The following is a 20105-nucleotide window of genomic DNA, read 5'->3' on the forward strand; positions in this document are numbered from 1 at the left end:
AGGGCAGTTAGAATGCATACGAAACCCTGTAAACTATAAAGCATCATTCAGTGCTTGTAATAATGATATATAACAAAGAGCGTGTGATTTTCTAAGGCCTGAAGCTTTCTTTTCAATATAATTTCTTCATGCTGAGTGATGAGGATGCAAAGGTGAAGGACAAAAACATCTGCAATTTAGCCACCTCCTTGCCCTGTGGACCCCTCTTCACAAAGGTCCACAAAAGAAAGTGAGAACCGCTGGGCCGAGAGAGCTCGCTCTGCGTCTATAAAGTCCTCCGCCCTCACCCAGTCGGAGGGAGGGAGACCCCAACCCCTGCCTGCGGGGCACCTGCAATACCACCAGCCCCCTCCCACTGCCACCTCAGGAGTTTCCTCTCTGTTAGGAGACAAGAACTGGCTAAAGGCAACCCTCCTCCCGCGGCATTCCACAAGCATCTTCCTAGAACCCGGACCTAAGCACACAGCTCCCCTTAAGCAAGGTGCCAAACCTCCTGGGGCTCTCTCCTGGCTCCATGGGAGAACCTGAACCCCCCAGCATCCACTCCAGGGCTTTCGTGACCTCACTGCCTCCTGCCATTCCCATTTCTCACCTGGACCCACCGGGAACCCCCGGGGCCTCAGGTCCCTGCCTGGACTGCCCACGGCATCCCTTGCACACTCTTACACAGTCTCCAGACTCACACAAGTCCCCTTCCGGGAGGCCTGCCCTCTGCACTGCCCAAAAGAAGGAACGCACTTCCCTCCCTTCCTGCATTCCCCTCCAGGGCACCTCATGCACATGGCAGATCAACTAAGGATCTACAAGTCTCCTCACCGACTAGGAACTTCCTCACAGGGAGGGGCTGTGGCTGGTATCCAGCATGGCGCCAGGTACAGAACAGGTGGCCACAATGAATGACTGAACTAAATACAACAGAACACAGAGCCAACGAGAGCAGGACCGGGAGTCTCGGGTGCTTAAGTTCCTCATATGGCCTCTGGGAATGTTCCCTTGATTATTTAAAGGTGACTACGGATAAGCAACACCTGTGGAGGTGCAAACAGCAAGGCTGAACACCTAAGAAGGTGCTGGGAAGTAGCAAGTTTAATGCCTCAGATCCTTCACTGACTTCTGAGTGATGAGGCTCAGAACAGAGCCGGTGACAGCCCCCAAGGGTGGAAAGGAGTCTGGAAAAGGGTGTGGGTCACATTCCGGGGAGCGAGAGGACAAAAGGAAGGGGAGACTCCAGGAAGGACCTTTCAGGGACAGAGCCAGTGACAAAGGCCGGCTTTCGCCTACCCCCCAAATCGCCTGTCCCTCCGGAGACTCACCACCCTGTGCAGGAAGCAGTGCCTCGATGCAATAAACACCAAGTGGGATTCTCAGCCTGTAGGCAGCCCTGCCCAGGCCATGGGGGTGGGCGCCAAAGAGAGCGAGCCAGCTTCCCCCAGCAGAACAAGACCACCCCACACTGCCAGCCACACGAGCCCACGGAACAGACAGAACCAGGAGGTATTTTTGGTCATGTGGAGAGAACACTGCCTCTCCTCCTCTCGCAGCTAACAAAAGCACCACAAATACGCACCTTCTGAACGTCAAGGATTTTCAGGGTTACAGCTACGTAACGGACTCCCAGGGTAAATTGAGACCTGTTGTTCCTTTGCACACCAACCAAGCTTTAGGGCTGTGGGAATAAAGCCTTAAGAAAACTCTGCCCGGGAATCGGGTGTGGTGGTAGTATAGGCCGAAAAGAGAGGAGGCCAGCGTTTATTCCCCAGGGCAGCACGGCCAAGGCTCCGACTCTGCACTCTCCTGCGCACCATACCTCCACCTTCATGGCCCTCACCCTCACCCATGAGGCTCCACCCTGCCCACTGCTTCTCAACTTATTCACGTACTTAACCCTACAACTAGGTACCCTTGTTTACCTAAGAACTAGATGCTTGAATAGTGTTTAAACATGAAGGGAAACATTTTGTGTTTCCCTTTTTAAAACCAAACGAAAATACCACCCTAAATTGGGTTTCCATTGGAGTACGGTTCCTAACAGTCATTAAGTCATCCCGAGCAGGCCTGCCCCCACTGCCCCCCGCCGCCAGCCCGTGCCCCTGAATCCACACAAATACACCTGAGGCAGGGCCTCCTCCCAGCACTGCCCCTTCGGCCTCTTCCCCGATGTGTCTCCAGGGAGTCTTCCATCTTTAAACAATGAGGGGAAAAAGTGTCCCCCCCAATTCCTTATGATCATCCCTGGTCCCACCCCCTGAGGGGAGAACACAAAACAAGCCTAAGCCTGCTGACACACAGCAGTCTTGGGGAGAGGTGAAGAAGCTTCTCCTCTTGGCTGAAATACACCCCTGGGTCCCTTCATTTCCCATGTCACCCTCCTGCTGAGAATCCTTGCCATCCTGATTGTTCCCCTCTAACCCGCCCGAATTTGTCAAAGAGCAGTACTTAGAATAAAAAACAGCTTGGGACTGCTGTGATTTTAAACTATTAGTTTGAGCCATAAGAAATTGCTGATATTGGACCATTTCTGACCAACCAAAACTGCAATTCCATATAATTCAACTGAATACACATGTGCCATGTAAGGTTCACATTAGTGCAAACTGCTGTTTTTTTCCTTCCCGCTCTGCCTGCAAGGCAGGAAGTACCCCAAATCAAAGTCGCTGCCCCCACCCCCAGACCTAGAACCCTCCTCGTACCACCAGCAGCACAAAATGCGGCAAGCAGCCACCTCAACTCGAGGGGCAGGCCTCAGCTCCCACCGAGAAAGCCGCTGCAAACCACCCACATCTTCTTTGGCTAAGGCCTGGATGTCCCCCTAATAGCAAAGAACAGCTGCGAAGGGGAACCCTCCAAAGGGAATTACTGCTGAGAGGTTTCGAGAGAGAAAAGACCATGGCCACACTGAAGTCCTCTCGCACATAAAGCAAGTCACCCTGAGGCTGTCGAGATGCACTCCTGACCACGTCCAAAGGACAGCTGCCTGGCAAGTCACACCTTCATGTTAACTATACTCCGTCTTCTCTTTGTTGGGGGCCTGGGGAGGCAAGGGTGATGACACTTGAGGGACACCACTCTGAGAGAACAAGTAGGTCGTAAATAAACCCCAGCGGAACAAAGAATCTAAGAGATGCAGCAACCGAAGACAGGATTTCTCAACCCACAACTGGTGAGGAGGAGCAACGAGGGGAGCCAAGGGGGACCCCCCGGGGCTGGGAGAGAGGCGCACAGCCACCGTGGCACCGCAGGCAACAACATGTCTCGCCTCGGACCTAATCACAGGCGTAGGGGCAGAAGGCCAGCAACAGTCAACAGGAAGACTCCCATCGGCACAGGCCCCAGAGGAAACAGAAGAAGTAAAGGCTGGTGAGAAGTGGTGCACACGAGTGGCAGGGCCACCCTGTCAGAGGAAGACACCCCGGTTTCTGTTAAGAGGCAGCAAGGCTGCTGACCCAGCACGGAGGTTACCGGAGAGGGTGAATGGCCATGGGAACCAGGGAACAAAATGTATTCAGAGTTTCCATTTGTTTTAAAGGCCTTGCATTGGAAACTTGGCTTCGGAGCCACCAAGGGATGGGGGAATGCTTCGTCATGGATAAGAGAGCTTGTTTTAAAATGGGAAGTATTTCTTTGGCCTGAGAGGTTTTGCCCCTAGAGTATGCACCAAGGATCAGCACTAGGGATGAGATTTATAAACAATCCGGAGAAGCCAAGCACACTGTGAAATTGTCAGCAAATGGCTTTCAATGAGAACAGGTATATGATATTTCATGTAGGGAAAAATAAAACAGATTATCCTTCTCGGATTATGTCTCAGAAAAAGGACTTAAAAATCACTCAGATTTTCACCCAAAGACAGACTCAATGTAACGTCAAGAAGGCAGCGACAACCCCGAAAAGGAACGTGGGGTCAATGCAGGGAAGTGTGGGGGAGGGAGTGCCTGCTCAACTTTTTTAAAGATCAAGAATAATGTCTTGAGGATGCCAAGTACATTCTAATTTGATGAGTGGCCCTGAGGGAGAGACCACCAGGGCACAATTTTTCCCCAAGAATGGCTGCTAGAAACATCTGTCGCACTGGTACACAAATGACTTTCGTTAATGGTGACAGCACATTTTACAGGCATGTTTGCTTTGAAAAGTGGTCTTTTTAAAGTTCTTTGTAAGTTGTTCTTAGCCTATCTACAAACTTTGGGGCATGCCAAGTCCCATCAACCTCCTGGGGCCCAGCGGATTATTTAGAAGCTAATAGAGTCATGGAAACAAACCGTCACAGGCCACTAAGAAGGGCAGCCTCAGAAAGAGCCTCTCGTGAAGGCTCTGCCATGAATAACAAGCTCGTCCAGGAGATGGTCTCTACCCCGGGCAGTTCTGTGCCAGTCTGAGACAACAGTTACACAGCAGAGGGACTGGAGGCCAGGCCGGGCACAATGCCCAGAGGGGAAAGACGGTGAAGAAGAGCAGTGTGAAACGACCACCAGAGATGGGAGGGACTGGGAGGCGAGGGTGAGCACAGGTGCATCTGCAAGCGCAATGGTAAGTTTCTGGTGTTTTTGCTAGCAAAATGGACGTCAGATTTGATTTAATTCAACTTCTTAATCATCCCCTGTTATATCATATTGGGACAAATAAACATCTCTGGACATCAATTTCCCCTTCCGTGAAACAGGAGCAACTGGTATTAGTCCTCCCAGCTCCAGGACAGGTGAGAGAGTTAAGGAGCAAGTAGGCAAATACTACAGTGCCGAGCAGGTAATGCGCATTCGACAAACAGAAGCTATTATTGTTATCAACAAAATAACCCCAAAATGCCGAGCCGAAACCCCAAGGAGGCGAAGCCTACAAAGGACCGCCCAGCTGTGGCCACGCCGCCCGCAGGCCATCGACAAGAGGAAAGCTAACGATCGCTAGCTGTCAGCGTGCTCCACACGAGTCCGCCTGCGCCGGAGCCACTCCTGTGTCCTGCTTCCAAACACCAGGCAACAAAGAGCACATGGCAGGGGAGCCCAAGGCCATTTCTCCTTAGCGTACTTGCTGGTCGAAAAGACCTAAGGAAATATTCTAAGTGCTGGGGGTTTTTTGAAAGTCCTCCCTCTTTACTCCAAATTAGCTGCCTCTCTCTCTCTCTCTCTCTCTCTGAAACAGCTCTTGGGAACGCACTGTCAGAGTCCCATCTTTTACCTCCCCCACAGCTTCTTTTTATCATGATTCTTTAGGAAAGTTTTCCCTGTGTAGAAGTGGGGAGAGATAGAGCCATGGGAAGGTGGCAGTGGAGAAATCATGTTCCGACAGCAAAGACGGCAATAATTAAGTATCAGCCCGATATTTTTCTTAATGTTGATTAAATTAGAAAATAAAAACCAGTTTACCTGACCCTGAAGTAACTATAAACTGCTGTAACCCCAGATAAACTTCTAAATTGTCCTGAAGAACTGGGAACTGAAAACAAAGAAACAAAGATTAAAAAAAACCAAACAAACATAAATGCAAATTTTAACAGCATTTTAACATTAAAACATTATAAGTATCTATGGGGGGGGCAGGCATCAGATAAAAGAAACTTTTCTCTGGGAACCTTTACAGGCAGCTAAGCAGAAGCGTCTCGATTCAGTGCCCTGCCCCCTCAGCAATTTCTCCAATTCACACCACCAATTAACGTTTGGAATAAGAAAGAAAACAACATTATCAGTTTGATACTCTTTTTCTAAACAAAGCAGTGGATGCTGGGTAGGACTATAATGACTGTCATGTTCCTAAAAGAGGGGACATCAAACCCCAAATGCTCTATACCTTCTAGAGCTTGGAGACAGGGCCTATCTATCTCCCTTCAATTCCAAGGGAAACTCTAGTCTGGAAAGAACTACCAGATATGCCTTATTCAAGTGCATAGCAAAATGAAAAGACAGGCCAAATTTTTTGGAAGTCAGATTCCCTTACTCATTTAGCAGACAGGACCTTCATAACCAAAGCTGTATCTTTTCTCTCTAAAGCTGCTCACTCACCATTAAGATATAGATCAGACTTTAATATGACAGGTCCCTATGAAAGACAGCTGACAAAACACAACAGCACTTTCTACAAGAGAACACAAGCCCCCGAAATCATCGTGCCCTTCCTTGAAGAAGAGGTAGGCTTAGTGAAATCTCCTCAAATAACAAGCACCACTTCGTGAATGAAAGCAGTCCTTACGCCTAAGATTCTAGCACATAAATATAGGCAGAGTGCTAGCGATGAGCTTTACAACGGCTCGCTTTCCAGCAATGTAATCTTTATAAGTCCTCTACGTGGCCTGGCCATTTTTGAGCTACTGATGCAGGCATGAAGGAAGGCATTAGGAAAATTCATATTACATCCAAGAGTTCAGGAAAGAAAAACAGCACTTCCAAAAGTTGATTTAAAATATGTGGGGGAAAAGTTAACATTTGTTAAACTTGAGGTTTGGTTATGGTAATTATTATTCTCTTTAAAAAGAAATAAATAAAATAAAATATATATATGTACATATACACACGCACATACATATATATATATTTTAAATATCGGTGAGCAAAGCAGCTTACTACCCATGCTACATGTGCAGGGAAAACACTAGGCTCTTCATTCCCCTCCAAGAGGCGAGTTACCAGTGTTGAGAAGGCGTGTGTGGGAAGGAGCTCCATCACCTTGGCCACCACCTCCAAGCTCTGGCGCAAGTATCGCTGCCACTCTGTCTGCTGCTGCAGGGGAAACAGAAGGATCAGCTCTCCCAGAAAGGCAGAGTCTTGACATCTCCCCTGCCCCTTCATCCGCAACCTCAAGTCCACTCTTAGACAGAAGGTCTTGAAGAAATGGCAAATGATCAAACCAGGTTACTTAGTACTTGAAAAAGATCAACCTAGAGTATTTTTTAATCCAATGAATTAACTTCATAAAAAGTTATTTCCTCAGAAAGCACATGATCCACAGAGAATGACCTACTTTTCTCCTACGGTCACAGGAATACAGATTTCAAAAAGCCACTTGTGAAGTGTTCAAGTCCCCTTTATGACATCCTAGCTATAGGAAGTGGCTACTCATTCATTACCTTCTGAGACAGTCCATGACTACCTTCCTTTCAGTATAATGGACTACATCAGTGCCACTCAAAGTATGGTCCACAGACAAGACAGCACCAGCATCTCCTGCAGGTCTGTAGGTAATGCAAATTCTGTGGCCCCACCCCCAAATCAAAGTCTGTTTAACAAGCTGTCCCAGTGATTCTCACCCGTGCTCAAATATGAGAAGCACTGTACTAAATCATACAGTTAACAAGAAGTTGAAGCTCAAGTTTACCAAGCACACACAATGTGCCAGGCATGTAGCCAGTCCTTCCACAAGCGACCCTCATGTAACTGTCAGCACAGGCCAGTCAGACACATCGCTCCCCTTTCGTGAGAGGAGAAAATTAAGGCTCAGAGAAATTGAAGGCCCAGACTTCTATCTCCTTCGGGTCCAAGGCCTTTGGGTTCCAAGTACAAGGCTCTTTCTAACCCAAACATAGCCACCCCTCAAGATCTTAACCATGCCACCGTCACTGTTATTTTGAAAGCCATACCAGTGACCTGAAAATTCTAAAGTGCATGGTGATTAAGAAAAAGGAACATGGGAATTGTGTCCTTCAACACATTTTCTTTATCCATGATGGGCACACCAGCATCAATAAATTCAGGATTGATTTTAAGATACTGATTTACAACATACACTCAAAAGAGTCTTCCTTTCGTTCTAGGCTTACCAGTTAAGTCATGCTTTATTTCCACCTGCATCCAGCCAGCTTTTTGTTTGTCACCCAGGATGGGGAGCGGAGGTGTGGGTACGAGGCAGAGGAACGAGAGGAGTACAGAGCCCTTACTAAACCTCTTCTCACTGTGCATATGGTTTCTCTGCTCATATCTCTAGTCCATACAGATAAAAATGCCTGTCAACTTCCTTTTACAATTAACGAACCCACAAAGACAAATAGGATATACAGCTGACCTTTAAACAATAGGGGTTTGAACTGCGCAGGTCCACTTATATGGGATTTTTTTTCAATAAACAGTACAGTACTGGAAATTTATTTTCTCTTATGATTTTTTTTTTTTAAAGATTTTATTTATTTGAGAGAGAGAGAATGAGAGAGAGAGCATGAGTGGGGGAGGGTCAGAGGGAGAAGCAGACTCCCTGCCGAGCAGGGAGCCCGATGCGGAACTCGATCCAGGAACTCCAGGATCATGACCTGAGCCGAAGGCAGTTGCTTAACCAACGGAGCCACCTAGGCGCCCTCTCTTATGATTTTCTTAATAACATTTTCTTTTGTCTAGCTTACTTTATTGTAAGAATACAGTATATAATACATATTACAAAATATGTGTTAATTGACCATTTGTTGATAAGACTTCCAGTGAAGTTTTGGGGGAGTCAAAAGTTATACTCAGATTTTTGACTATGCAGGTGGTCAGCGCCTCTAAGCCCTGCACTGTTCAAGGTCAGCTGTAAAGTTCAAATGCACAACTCAAACTGTGAGATTACTCTGGCTCCAGAGCAGAGCTTACAGATTCCCAGTCTCCATCTGGACTCACACCAAAAACGACAATGACTAAGGTCGATTAGGACACGCCACTTACATCGTCATCCAGAGTCTCGTCATCCAGCTCCTCCAACTGGGCTTGGTTGTATCTGAACTGGATTCGATTCAACACCTCCGTGAGCAAAAGGACTAGAGCGTCTTCGTACCTACATGGCAGGGAGAAATTCAACATCAGGTGACAGGAGGCTTTTAGTCTTGAAAAGTCCTCCTGAACTATGAGAAAGAACGGCGTCCCTGCTGGATTACCACATACAAGCAGCACGTGAACTAGATTTAGTTTGTGGGTTGAAAGAGCGTGTGCAGGGTGGAATGGTAGCAGGGGTATTTCTTCATTTCACCATGTTCCAGGCACCTTCTTGATGGACGGATGGATCCATCTGGACTGAGGGACTGAAGGATCATTAGATCATTAGATGATGTCCTTCTCTGTAAAGTAGGCTCCACACTGGGCCTCTCACGACCCTGAAATCAAGACCTGAGCTGAGATCAAGAGTCGGACACTTAACCGACTGAGCCACCTGGGCACCCCACCCCCACCCCCAGCAGCCACTCTCATCTTTAAGTCTATTCTGCCTGATATTAGCATAGCTACCCCAAATCTCTTTTGTTTACTGTCTGCATGGAACAGCTTTTACTTTCAACCTATTTGTGTCTCTGAAACTGAAGTGAGTCTCTTACAGACAACATGTAGTTGGATCATGTTTTTTTAATCCATTCTGCCAATCACTGCTTTTTAAACCAGAGAGGTTAATTCTTCACATTTGATGTCATTACTGCTAAGGAAGGACTTCTGCCACTGTGCTACTTCTTTCCTCTAGGTCATGGCTTTCGTTCAGTTCCTCCATGACCACCTCCTTTTGTGTACAGACATTTCCTAGGGTGCCATTTTCATTCCCTTGTCATTCCTTTCACCACGCATTTGTTCTATAGTTGGCCCTGGGGATTACAGGTAATTATATATAAATATCAATTTATACTGATTCAATATATGATTCAATAATTCAATCCTTTTAACATCTGTGAGAGGTAGATGGTATTACTGGTGTTTTTCCGACGAGGCAACCACAGTTAAAAGAAGTTAAATAAAATGCCCAAGGTCACCAAGCTAGGTGATTTGAGCCCGGCTTCCATAACTCAACATCCCATGCTCTCTGCGTAAACCACCAATGGTCTTTGAGCCTGCTCTGCCCACTCCCCAAAACCTTACCTTCAGTCAATTTTTAAGAACACTTAAACACCTAAAGGAATAAATGGAAAAAGCTTGGGGAAACCCTGCCCCTTTGACCTATATCTAAGAACTTCTGGAAGAAAACACTGAAAGCCCCAGGTCTGGGTATCCCCCACACATGGGAAGAACCTACTTCAGAAGACACCTGAAGAAGTTCAGAAGAAGTTACCTGCAGCAGTTGTACCACAAGGGCCACTAATTTTCAAGAACAAACCAGCTGCCTAAACGTCTGTCTGTCCTGAAGCATTTCTAAGATAGGTTCAAGAACTACTCCCCCTCATAAAGCTGAGCACCCATGCCAGGCCCTCAGCACCGGTCTACGCCGTCCTCCGGGCTGCTGGAGCTGCGAGTGCACAAAGCACCCCTGTCCTCCGCCTGGAGCTTCTGCAGCAGGCGCACCGCAGGGAGACCGAGCGACAGAAGGGGCACAGGGACACCATTGTTCCTGTGGGCTCACCATCCTGGCAGTGTCGCCCAGCCAACACTCACCTGGAAGCAATACATGGGTCCACTTTCAGCTTCCCCATGCCTAGACCCCGCCTCAGGCACTCTCAGAGGTGCCAGCAGCAGCCAGCCTGCATCCCCTCCTCTACGCTGTGAGTACCAGCTCCACCGGGCCCTCCTCTGAGCTCCCAGGGCAACTGCGCACCACCCCCGCCTCAGAGACCTGCGCTCCAGGGGCATGGGGTCCAGCCCTCTGATCTAGACTTTAATAACTCCACCTCTTCCCTTTGTACCCTCAGCCCTAGGGGTGGGGCTCTTCTTGTAGTTCTCATCTGCTTTATGTCGCTGCTTCCTTCTTGCTCTTCCAATCCTCCGGCGCCAGTTTCACCAATTTCCTACACTGAATTCTTAAAATAATTAAGTCTGGTTTCCATCTTCCTGACAGGACTCTACCTCATAAACCATCTAATCCAATGCAGGTGAGTCCTGGGACAAGCTAACCATAGCTAAAAGGTATCCAATGCCAAGATCAAATACAGTCTACCTAGTCTAAGTTACGACCTCTGTAATGAGACTCTGTACAGACAGTCTAAAGGCTTCATTAGCATTCTCCTGAAATGTCAAATTGCAGAGTTTGGTGGGCACAAGAGCTCATTTTTCCACTAAGACAGAAACACTGACCACCCCTCCCCACAGTGTTTGCAAATGATTTAACCTAGGCCAGATGGGCAACTGAGCATGGCCCAGAAACAAATGCTGGCGGCGAAAATCACTAATAAAATATGCAGCATCTGTGGCAAAAATTGCCAATAGCCTCAAAATTCCATTTCAGTGGACTTCAGAGGAAAAGGTAAGATCAAACACATAAGTCTGGAGCTTGTATTTGCCATTTGCTCAGACAGAAATTCCTAAAGTTAGTTACAGAAGTTCTATGCTATAAATTGCTATGATGGACCAACATATCTTCACAATTTTGCTAGGAAAGAAAATCCACTTCAGACCAGAGGGCAGAAGAAACCTGTCATCTACAAATTGTCTTGCTGAACTAAAAGGGAATTTAGAGATTTTGTATGCATAGGCTAACCCTAAATTAGACCTAAAACCCTACTGGCAGTCAGCAACTCTGGCTGCAAAAAAAAAGCTTATCTAAGCATAGAAAATTAAACCCAATTAGAAACCAGGCTAAAGCACACTTAGGTAGTAATTGCTCCCCCAAAGTATTTGATGAAGGTGGGGAGAGTATATGGGTGTGGCAGACTCTGGCTGCCTACCCAATACCCATTCTTCCTTTCTCCCTCAGTTAGACAACTGGGCACTGAGGTCAACTGGAAGACTACATTTCCCAGCCTCCCTTGCAGATGGCAGTGGTTGAGGACATATTAAGAAAAGTCATTAGGTAGGGGCGCCTGGGTGGCTCAGTTGGTTGAGCAACTGCCTTCGGCTCAGGTCATGATCCCGGAGTCCTGGGATCGAGTCCCACATCGGGCTGCCAGCTCAGCGGGGAGCCTGCTTCTCCCTCTGACCCTCTCCCCTCTCATGCTGTTTCTCTCTCTCTCTCTCTCAAATAAAGTCTTAAAAAAAAAATTTTTTTTAAATTAAAATTAAAATTAAAAAAAAAAAAAAGAAAAGTCATTAGGCAGAGCCTCTGGAAAAGCATCTTTTGTCCAACCTCTCCCCTTCTCATTCCTGCTATCTGAATCGTGGTGTGATGTCTGTAAATGCAGCATCCATCTCTGACCACAAGGTGACTGTGGAGATGGAAGCCATGCCTGAGGCAGGTAAAAGGATCCAGAATATGAGTAAACATACAAAGAATGAGGAGGCACTGACCATTTATCAAGGGAAAGACAAACAAGAGAAGCCGACCTAGAGATGACAACACACTGGAATTACCAAAGACTTTTAAGGCAACTATTATAACCATCTTCCATAAGGTTTTGCAGATAGAAGATGCTAGGGACTGAATTGGGTCCACTCAAAATTCTTATGCTGAAGCCCTAACCCCCATGTAACTATATTTGGAGATAAGGCCTATAAAATGGCCAGTGGTATTTTGTTATGGCAGCCTGAGCTGATTAACGCAGTAGGTAAATGATCATGAGAAAGAAACCTGGCATTTCAAGAATGAAGGACAAAAGAAAGAAAATTGCCAAGTGTCTGGGTAAATACCATTTCTCTAGTATTTTCCAGTCTGCTTCTCTCCTCTTAAGATCTTTAAAATAGGGGTGCCTGGGTGGCTCAGTCAGTTAAGTGTCTGCCTTCGGCTCAGGTCATGATCCCGGGGTCCTGGGATCAAGCCCTGCATCAGGCTCCCTGCTCGGCAGGAAGCCTGCTTCTCCCTCTCCCACTCCCCCTGCTTGTGTTCCCTCTCTCGCTGTGTCTCTCTCTGTCAAATAAATAAATAAAATCTTAAAAAAAAAAAATCTTTAAAATATTAATGATGGATGAAAGCAAAATAAAACATTGTCTGATGGGGTTTTCCATGGATACAGATGTAAAATATGGCAACCTCAATACAAAGAAGGGAGGGGAAAGGATCTATGTGGTGGTAAGGTTTCTACTTATACTTGAAGTGGTGAAATGTTAATGTGAAAAGCAAATACACTGTAATACCAGAGCAAGCTCTAAAAAACTCAGAGATATCATCAAACAATAAATATATTGAAAAGGGAAACTAAATTTGTGTGAAACTAACAACAGAGTCTCAAAATAAATGAAGCAAAAATGATAGGGCTGAAAGGAGACCCACAAATATACACAAAGAGCTCGCCTCTGTCCCACAGACAGAACATGACAGAGGACACACAGAATGTCACCGCCAACCTGACCTAACCGACATCTATAGAACACCCCATCAGAATAATCACCAAGAAGACTAAGTCATTAAACAAACCTCAGGAAATTGAAAAGAACTGAAATCACACAAACTATGTCTGCAGATCATAGTAACTAGAAAATAGTAACAACAAGATAGATGGGAAATCTCCAAATATTTGGAAGTTAAAAAACAAAGAGAAAAGCCCAAGAGAAATTAGAAGATCTCTTCAGCAAACAGGAAAACAGAACATAGGACAATCTGATGGACACAGCTAAAGTAGTACTCAGAGGGAAATTTGTAGCATTACATGCTTAAACATGCAACAGAGATAAACCTATAGACCTGGGTGGCTCGAGCCACAAATGTGATTCCAAAGCACCCTAACACCTGGGTTAAATAAAAATGTGCATGGAAGCAACTACACAGTAGGTGTTCAGTAAACAAACAATGCATGAAAAGTACAAATGAACAAAAAAATGAATAAATGCACAGGCAAGAAACAGACAGAAGTCCAAGTCAGGCAACTACAAAGGACTGGGGCAGGACCCTAGATCGCTTTCTCAACTCAATGAATTAACTGAGACTCCAATCACTTGATCTCTGGGTCCATCAAAAGCATGAATTTCTCCTCACAGGACCTAGAAAACTACTGGAGCCCTGACACAAACCTAGTTATCACCTTTTATTAACTGTATCAAAATGCCACGTGCCACAAAGGCACTTCCTTTTTGTTAAGCAGAAAAACCCATCCGGAAAGAAAGGGGAGCAGGTTTTCTCACGCTCACCCACATTTGTTTACAGTCCAACCCAGCGTCACTCAGAATCCCTGGCTGGTTTGTGGCCAGTACTTGCCAGTACTCTCACGACAAAGGGGTTCACAGGACATGACTCAATTACTTTAGGTTGCTTAACTCCCTTCAGGTTTCCTCATCTTCCTGTAAAAATAAGTTTCTACACAGGTGGCTGCTTTCACAGTGACAAGCACAAAGAGAAGGGAGTGAGGGAGAGAGAACAGAAGAGAACCAGTACTTAATCACTACTGTCAGCCAAGGTACTGAACACGCACCAGTTCACTTCCTTTTCTCAACAGCTTGTAAGTAGACACAACCCTCCCCAGAGTAGAGCAGAGCAAAAGGAGACTGAACTTCAGGTCTTCCCAAACCACCACCTGAAAATGGCCAATCTGGACAACGAAACTCCCAACAGCAGCTTTGCTCAGCTGGCTATGTTACAGAACACATTCCTTTGACAGTGGGACGCAAGTCCCCAGCAGCTCTGATCAAGAAACTCTTGAGCATTCTCACTGAGTAAGGAACATGCAGAGCTCCGATTTCCAAGCTCCTAGGTCCAAAAATAAATCCATGTACATTTGTGCTTCTAAATTTATAGCCTACAATGCCTACACCACTTTGTTGTGATGAATGATGCAAAACCTGTAAACCACAAGGGACAGGAACTGAGTGCTGTCTCTGTAACTTAACCACACCTACGTTTCCCATTTAAGACACTAAGAAAACATTCTTGACTAGTTCCTGCAAGATCAGTTGCTTCTGAAATTCTGGCTCAAGCCACCAATGTGATTCCAAAAGCACCTCAACTTCTTTCAGATGAATTTTATCAGCTGAAAAACATTTGATCACATTTATGTGCTTTATTAAAATAAGTGGGTCATTACCAAAAGCCAGAGCTCTTTATCAGCCCTTCTGCAAAACAGCACATGTCTGACACATCAGGGTCTCTTAGAACCTAGAACAGTGGTCACATTTCAAAACTTTTCTTAAGGACGTGAGCGCACACCTGCATAAATATATAGTGTAAGAGGTGACAGGAAAAATACAGACATTAAAATTCAACTATTTTCTTTGTGCCCCTCAGGGGACGACCTTATACACCTTCTTTGTAGCCTGCGACCCTAGACCCAGCATATAACTAGGCAGTGTCTGATCAACAAACAGTTTCCCAGGTGATGGTTACTATTCAATGGCAAAAAAACCACAGACCAGCTTTGAAGGTTTAGGGTTTGTTTGTTTTTTCAAGGGCATAAAAGCATTCTAACTGTATGTTTAAAAAAAAAAAAAAAGTCATAAAAAATTAGCCTCAGGGCACCTGGGTGATTCAGTCATTAAGCGTCTGCCTTTGGCTTGGGTCATGATCCCAGGGTCCTGGGATTGAGCCCTGCATCGGGCTCCCTGCTCAGCAGGAAGCCTCTTCTCCCTCTCCCACCCCCCCCACCCCCCCGCTTGTGTTCCCTCTCTGTCTCTCTCTGTCAAATAATAAATAAAATCTTTAAAAAAAAAAAAAATTAGAAAGCCTCGTTTAGGATGATGATCAAATGATCAATGAGAAAAATTCCTAGTGTTTAAAGCGGTCACAACCATCACCCCTGACAACTGTGACAGGCGGGTCAACATGTACAGGTGGAGGGCCCTATCACCTAACTCCACGTTCATGGGCATGGTCAAAGGGCAGCAATGTCTCCTGTTACTTATTATCACAGTTGTGGTCATCACTGTGACCAATGACTGAGGGCCAAAAACAGGCTGACTACTATGCCAGGCACTTTATATACATGATTTCCTTGAATCCTAACCATCCTGCAAGAGATGTCAGTATGCGCATTTTGCAACAGGAAATGTAATCAGCATGTAACTTGACCAAAAGTAACACTGCTCCCATGAAGCAGAAAAGGAATTTAAATTCTATACCACCATTCCTTCTGTTGGTACAATAATATGCACAAGTATATATTTAATACTAATAATCTGCCAGCACACATTTTCTCAATGAAACCATATTCTCCACACCTAAAACACATTTGTACTGTGCTTTAAAAAGCATCTGCATATTAATCATTTCCTCAGTTTATTCTTCCAACAAACCTGAGAGATGTGAAAGAATATCTACCACTAAATATAGCAAAATCAGGCACAGTCCCAGAACCAAAGAATACAACTGTTCAGCATCCAAAATAGAGAATAAGGCGGAAATACCTTTTCTTTGAAGAATCTCATTCAAAAACACACTTACAGTTGGCAAATTCACCAAAAACAGGATCTACTGTTGTGTAATGAAGTTTCAGATACACGAATATACTACCCATAAAGCACATCTGACCTGACACCATAGCAACATGGAGCTATTTTGCAATCACAAAAATAATGTTTTGGGAACAAAAGTGCAAATGTTTAAACTTGGAATGTAAATATTCTATTTAGAATTTGAAAAACTCATAAAACCTCAGCAATACAAAGGGTTTGAGAAGGTCAGTCCAACCTCTTCCCAGGCGGGGATTCGCCTCACCACCTCCATTTGGCACATTTCTGGGGAAGCGGTGTTCACTACCTCCACCACGAACCACTGATGCCATTTACTGAGCAAGCATTCATAATGTGCCAAGCATTAGCTCATTATTTCATTTCTGAAATAAATAACTATAGTGTAGAGGAAATACACTTTATGCCTATAAGAAAAATGACCTTGAGAAACACACGGGGGAAAAAACATTTCCCCATTTACTGTTTTTAAAAAATACAATAAAAAAGGGGTGCCTGGGTGGCTCAGTCATTAAGCGTCTGCCTTCAGCTCACATCATGATCCCAGGGTCCTGGGACCAAGCCCCGCATCGGGCTGCTACTCCACAGGAAGCCTGCTTCTCCCTCTCCCACTCCCCCTGCTTGTGTTCTTGCTCTCGCTCTCTCTCTCTCTGTCAAATAAATAAAATCTTAAAAAAGAAAAATACAATAAAAAGTACAAAAGTAATTTTCGCTGGACTATGGGATTATGGGTAACTTTTCTTTATATTTTTCTATCTTTTCCTAGTTTTTAAAATACTTATTTTTCACAAGCCTTTATTACTTTATTTAGGAAATTTTCAAACACATACAAAAAGACCACAAATATAACGAACCCCAAGTTAGCATCAATAAAGGTCAACATCAATTATCAACAGATGGCCAACCCACTTTTCCCTCTATCCCCAGTGCATTACTCTAAAGCAAATCCCAGATGTCGTATCACTTCATCCAATAAATACTTCAGTTTTTCATCTCTAAAATAAGGGCCATTTAAAAACAAACCCATGGGCGCCTGGGTGGCTCAGTCGTTAAGCGCCTGTCTTCGGCTCAGGTCATGATCCCAGGGTCCTGGGATCGAGCCCTGCATCGGGCTCCCCGCTTGGCAGGAAGCCTGCTTCTCCCTCTCCCACTCCCCCTGCTTGTGTTCCCTCCCTCACTGTGTCTCTCTCCGTCAAATAAATAAATAAAATCTTTTAAAAATAAATAAATAAATAAATAAAAACAAACCCATGAAAACATTGTCACACCTAAAACATTAACAATACAAATTACTTTTTTAATCAGAAAAAAAATGTTTTAAGAAAATGAGAACATGAAAAAAGAATACGAAAATGCGTAATGACATAACTACTTAACCAGTTTTACATGACCCAGTCTCACTGAAGAGGTCTGGCTGCATGGCTATCCCTTCGGGCCACAAGAAAAACTGGCAAAACTGTCTATTTCTATTTATCAATGTTTCTGGGGTTTACCTGTTGAGAACTGCTTCCTTGTCTCCCAGACGGCTTTTAATTTTACTTGTCAGATAGTCCAAAAAGAGCGTCCAGATATCCAAACAAGAGAAGTAACCTTCATGAGTAGGCTATGATGCAAAAGAAATCCAGACAATGAAATTACTTAATGCGACTCCTCTTTAGAAACATACCCACCAGTGTTTATTTCCACCAGAATGGTGCAACCATAAGCCTAGATTCCCTCCGCTTCCCGGTAACCACAACTGGTATCTTTTAGATGGTCTTCACGACTAGGCCCTGGTGATCCTAACAAGACAAGAGTGCCGCAAACACATCATTAGGGAGATACTATGCAGGACAAACTGAATTACAAAATAAGCCGAGCAGACGCCAATCTTTAAATCTAAGATTGATTCGGGCTGGGGCGGGGGGCGGGGGGGGCTCTCACAGATCATCCGATTCAAATCTGTTTTAGAGAAAAAGAAATTGAGATCCAGAGACATGATTTATTCAAGGTCAGGGGTAGGAGCAGGTCCCTTTACCCCCAGCCAATGCTCTTTCCACTACATACCCTTACAAAACCAAAAACCCAGTGGCAGTGGCTCGGAAGGTACCAAGTTTACATATCTGAAGGTTAGGAGAGTAACATTTGCAGTCTTCCTACAAACAGACTGAAAATGAGCTTCCTTCTGACCCTCAGGCATTATCTCCTCTGCAGAAGAAGGGGTGTCCAACAGGCTAATAGCAATCTCTAACCAGGTGTTGATAAAGACAAAGTGAGCAGAGAAGAGCGAGTCTCTGTAGGGTCCTAGTGCTCCAATTTCTCAAGAGCCTTGAGATTCTACTTCATGCAAAATCTTGGCACTATGTTCTCCAAAATGTAGTCCTTCTCACACATACTCGATTTCAACTTCCAGCCCCCAATCCCTTCTATATCCACTCAAATTCCTGCTACCTCCAAGAGCTCTTTGATTTTATTTGTGACAACTTCACTGAGCCCCATGTTTGGTGGCAGGATCAGACAGGAAAAGAAATAATACCATCATCTTCTAGGATCAGTTTCCTTCCATTTAGGATCTACAAGGAAATCCAGAGGCTTACAAGGGTGTATGTGGGATTTGCATATTGGGTGGTAGCATGAGATGGAAGTTCTGTACCCATAACTAACTTTTTCTGGGGCAGACGCGGGCAGAGTCCAACCTCACAACCCACAGGGTCGCCCTGGAACTGGAATGCATAGCTCAATAAGGATCACCGACAGGGCCATCCTCAGAAAACAGAATGACTGTTTCCTGTCTCCACTTCATCCTTTGCAAAACCCAGGATGTCCACGACATGAAATGAGCCCGAAGAATAAGGAGAAAAAACAATAAGCCACGTGGAGATAATATGGGTAGCTTGTAGACAGGAGATGGAATCTTTCCTGGCTGTGGCTTGCTGAGCTTCCTGCAGGTCGATCACTCAGCTGTCCCTCCTAGATCTGAAAACACCCACCTTCTCCTCCACAGAACATAACTGATTAGATGCTTGTGGAAGTGCTTTTGGGAAAAGTCACCACACAAACCCAGGGTTTATGGTTATGTCTAAGTACCTTACAATTATACACGTCCTTCCCATGCCTCTGAATTGAGGATTTACCACGTGGCTCAAGACCAGAAAATAAGGGCAGGTACACCCTCTGTAGGACCTGAAACACATCCCTACCTGCAGGCCCCACTGTGAGGCCTTGTGCACTGCCCATAATCTCACCTATGACAACTGCTGTGGGTACAGATCGTTAAGCTCATAAAGATGACAGGCTGGCTGCACTTTTGGAGTCATCCAATGTTTCAGAACCCTCACAGACCCATTTTAAAAATGTACCTGTACTCAGATTTATTTTTCACACTCCAGGGCTGATCAATCACTAAAGAGCCTGACAAGTTTCTTCAAGAAATTAGTGATACCACCCTTCTCCAAGCACTTTACAGTGGTTATTTGCATTGGTCTATTTGATCTTCACAATAGCCCTGGAAAGTGGACAGGTGCTTTTCTTCTTCCCATTTTACAGATAGAGAAACCAAGACTCAGAAGCAAAGTCACCTGCCCAACGTGACAAGATAAGGAACAGAAAGAGAACTAGAATATGGGACTTAAGCCTCCTGGTCCAGAGCCCTCTCCCCTGGGCCACACTACCCCAGGCATTGTTGTAAGAAGGACAGGTGGGGGGGGGGGGATGTTGAAAATGCAAGACCAAGAAGGACCTGGTGACGATGTGGTAAGAGAAGGACAGGAAGACAGAAATCAGATACTTCTAGGCACACCTCAGCAGGGAGAGCAATGGTGGAGGCAAACACCTGCTGAGCTCTGGGGGCTGGAGGCACTGCGACAGGATACTTTGGTGGAAAAAAAAAATGTAGGAAAAGAAACTAAGAGAGAGGCAAGAGTTACAGAAAGATACTAACACCATCTTTGTCTCATTACTATTCTTTCAATATATGGTGACCAGTACTAAAATTTCTTATGAATT

The 20105-nt window shown here is 45.2% G+C and overlaps 1 protein-coding gene across 5 annotated transcripts in view; it reads right to left on the bottom strand.

Moving 5' to 3' along the window:
- The window catches only part of XPO6 (exportin 6), a 102972-nt gene that overhangs the window by 23898 nt on the left and 58969 nt on the right, over positions 1-20105 (bottom strand). For 4 of the 5 annotated variants that reach the window (XM_064592899.1, XM_064592900.1, XM_064592897.1 and 1 more), the window contains 4 exons: positions 17615-17724; positions 8616-8724; positions 6615-6809; positions 5361-5430 (listed from right to left, as the gene is read on the bottom strand). In XM_064592899.1, coding sequence (XP_064448969.1) covers positions 5361-5430; positions 6615-6809; positions 8616-8724; positions 17615-17724 — 484 coding nt within the window. The remainder of the gene's footprint in view (positions 1-5360; positions 5431-6614; positions 6810-8615; positions 8725-17614; positions 17725-20105) is intronic. The other variant, XM_045875216.3, reaches the window with a different exon arrangement.

This window comes from Mirounga angustirostris, unplaced genomic scaffold, assembly GCF_029215605.1.
Source record: "Mirounga angustirostris isolate CCGP_5_RB_7025 unplaced genomic scaffold, mMirAng1.0.hap1 SCAF_5, whole genome shotgun sequence".
Classification (NCBI taxonomy): Eukaryota; Metazoa; Chordata; class Mammalia; order Carnivora; family Phocidae; genus Mirounga; species Mirounga angustirostris.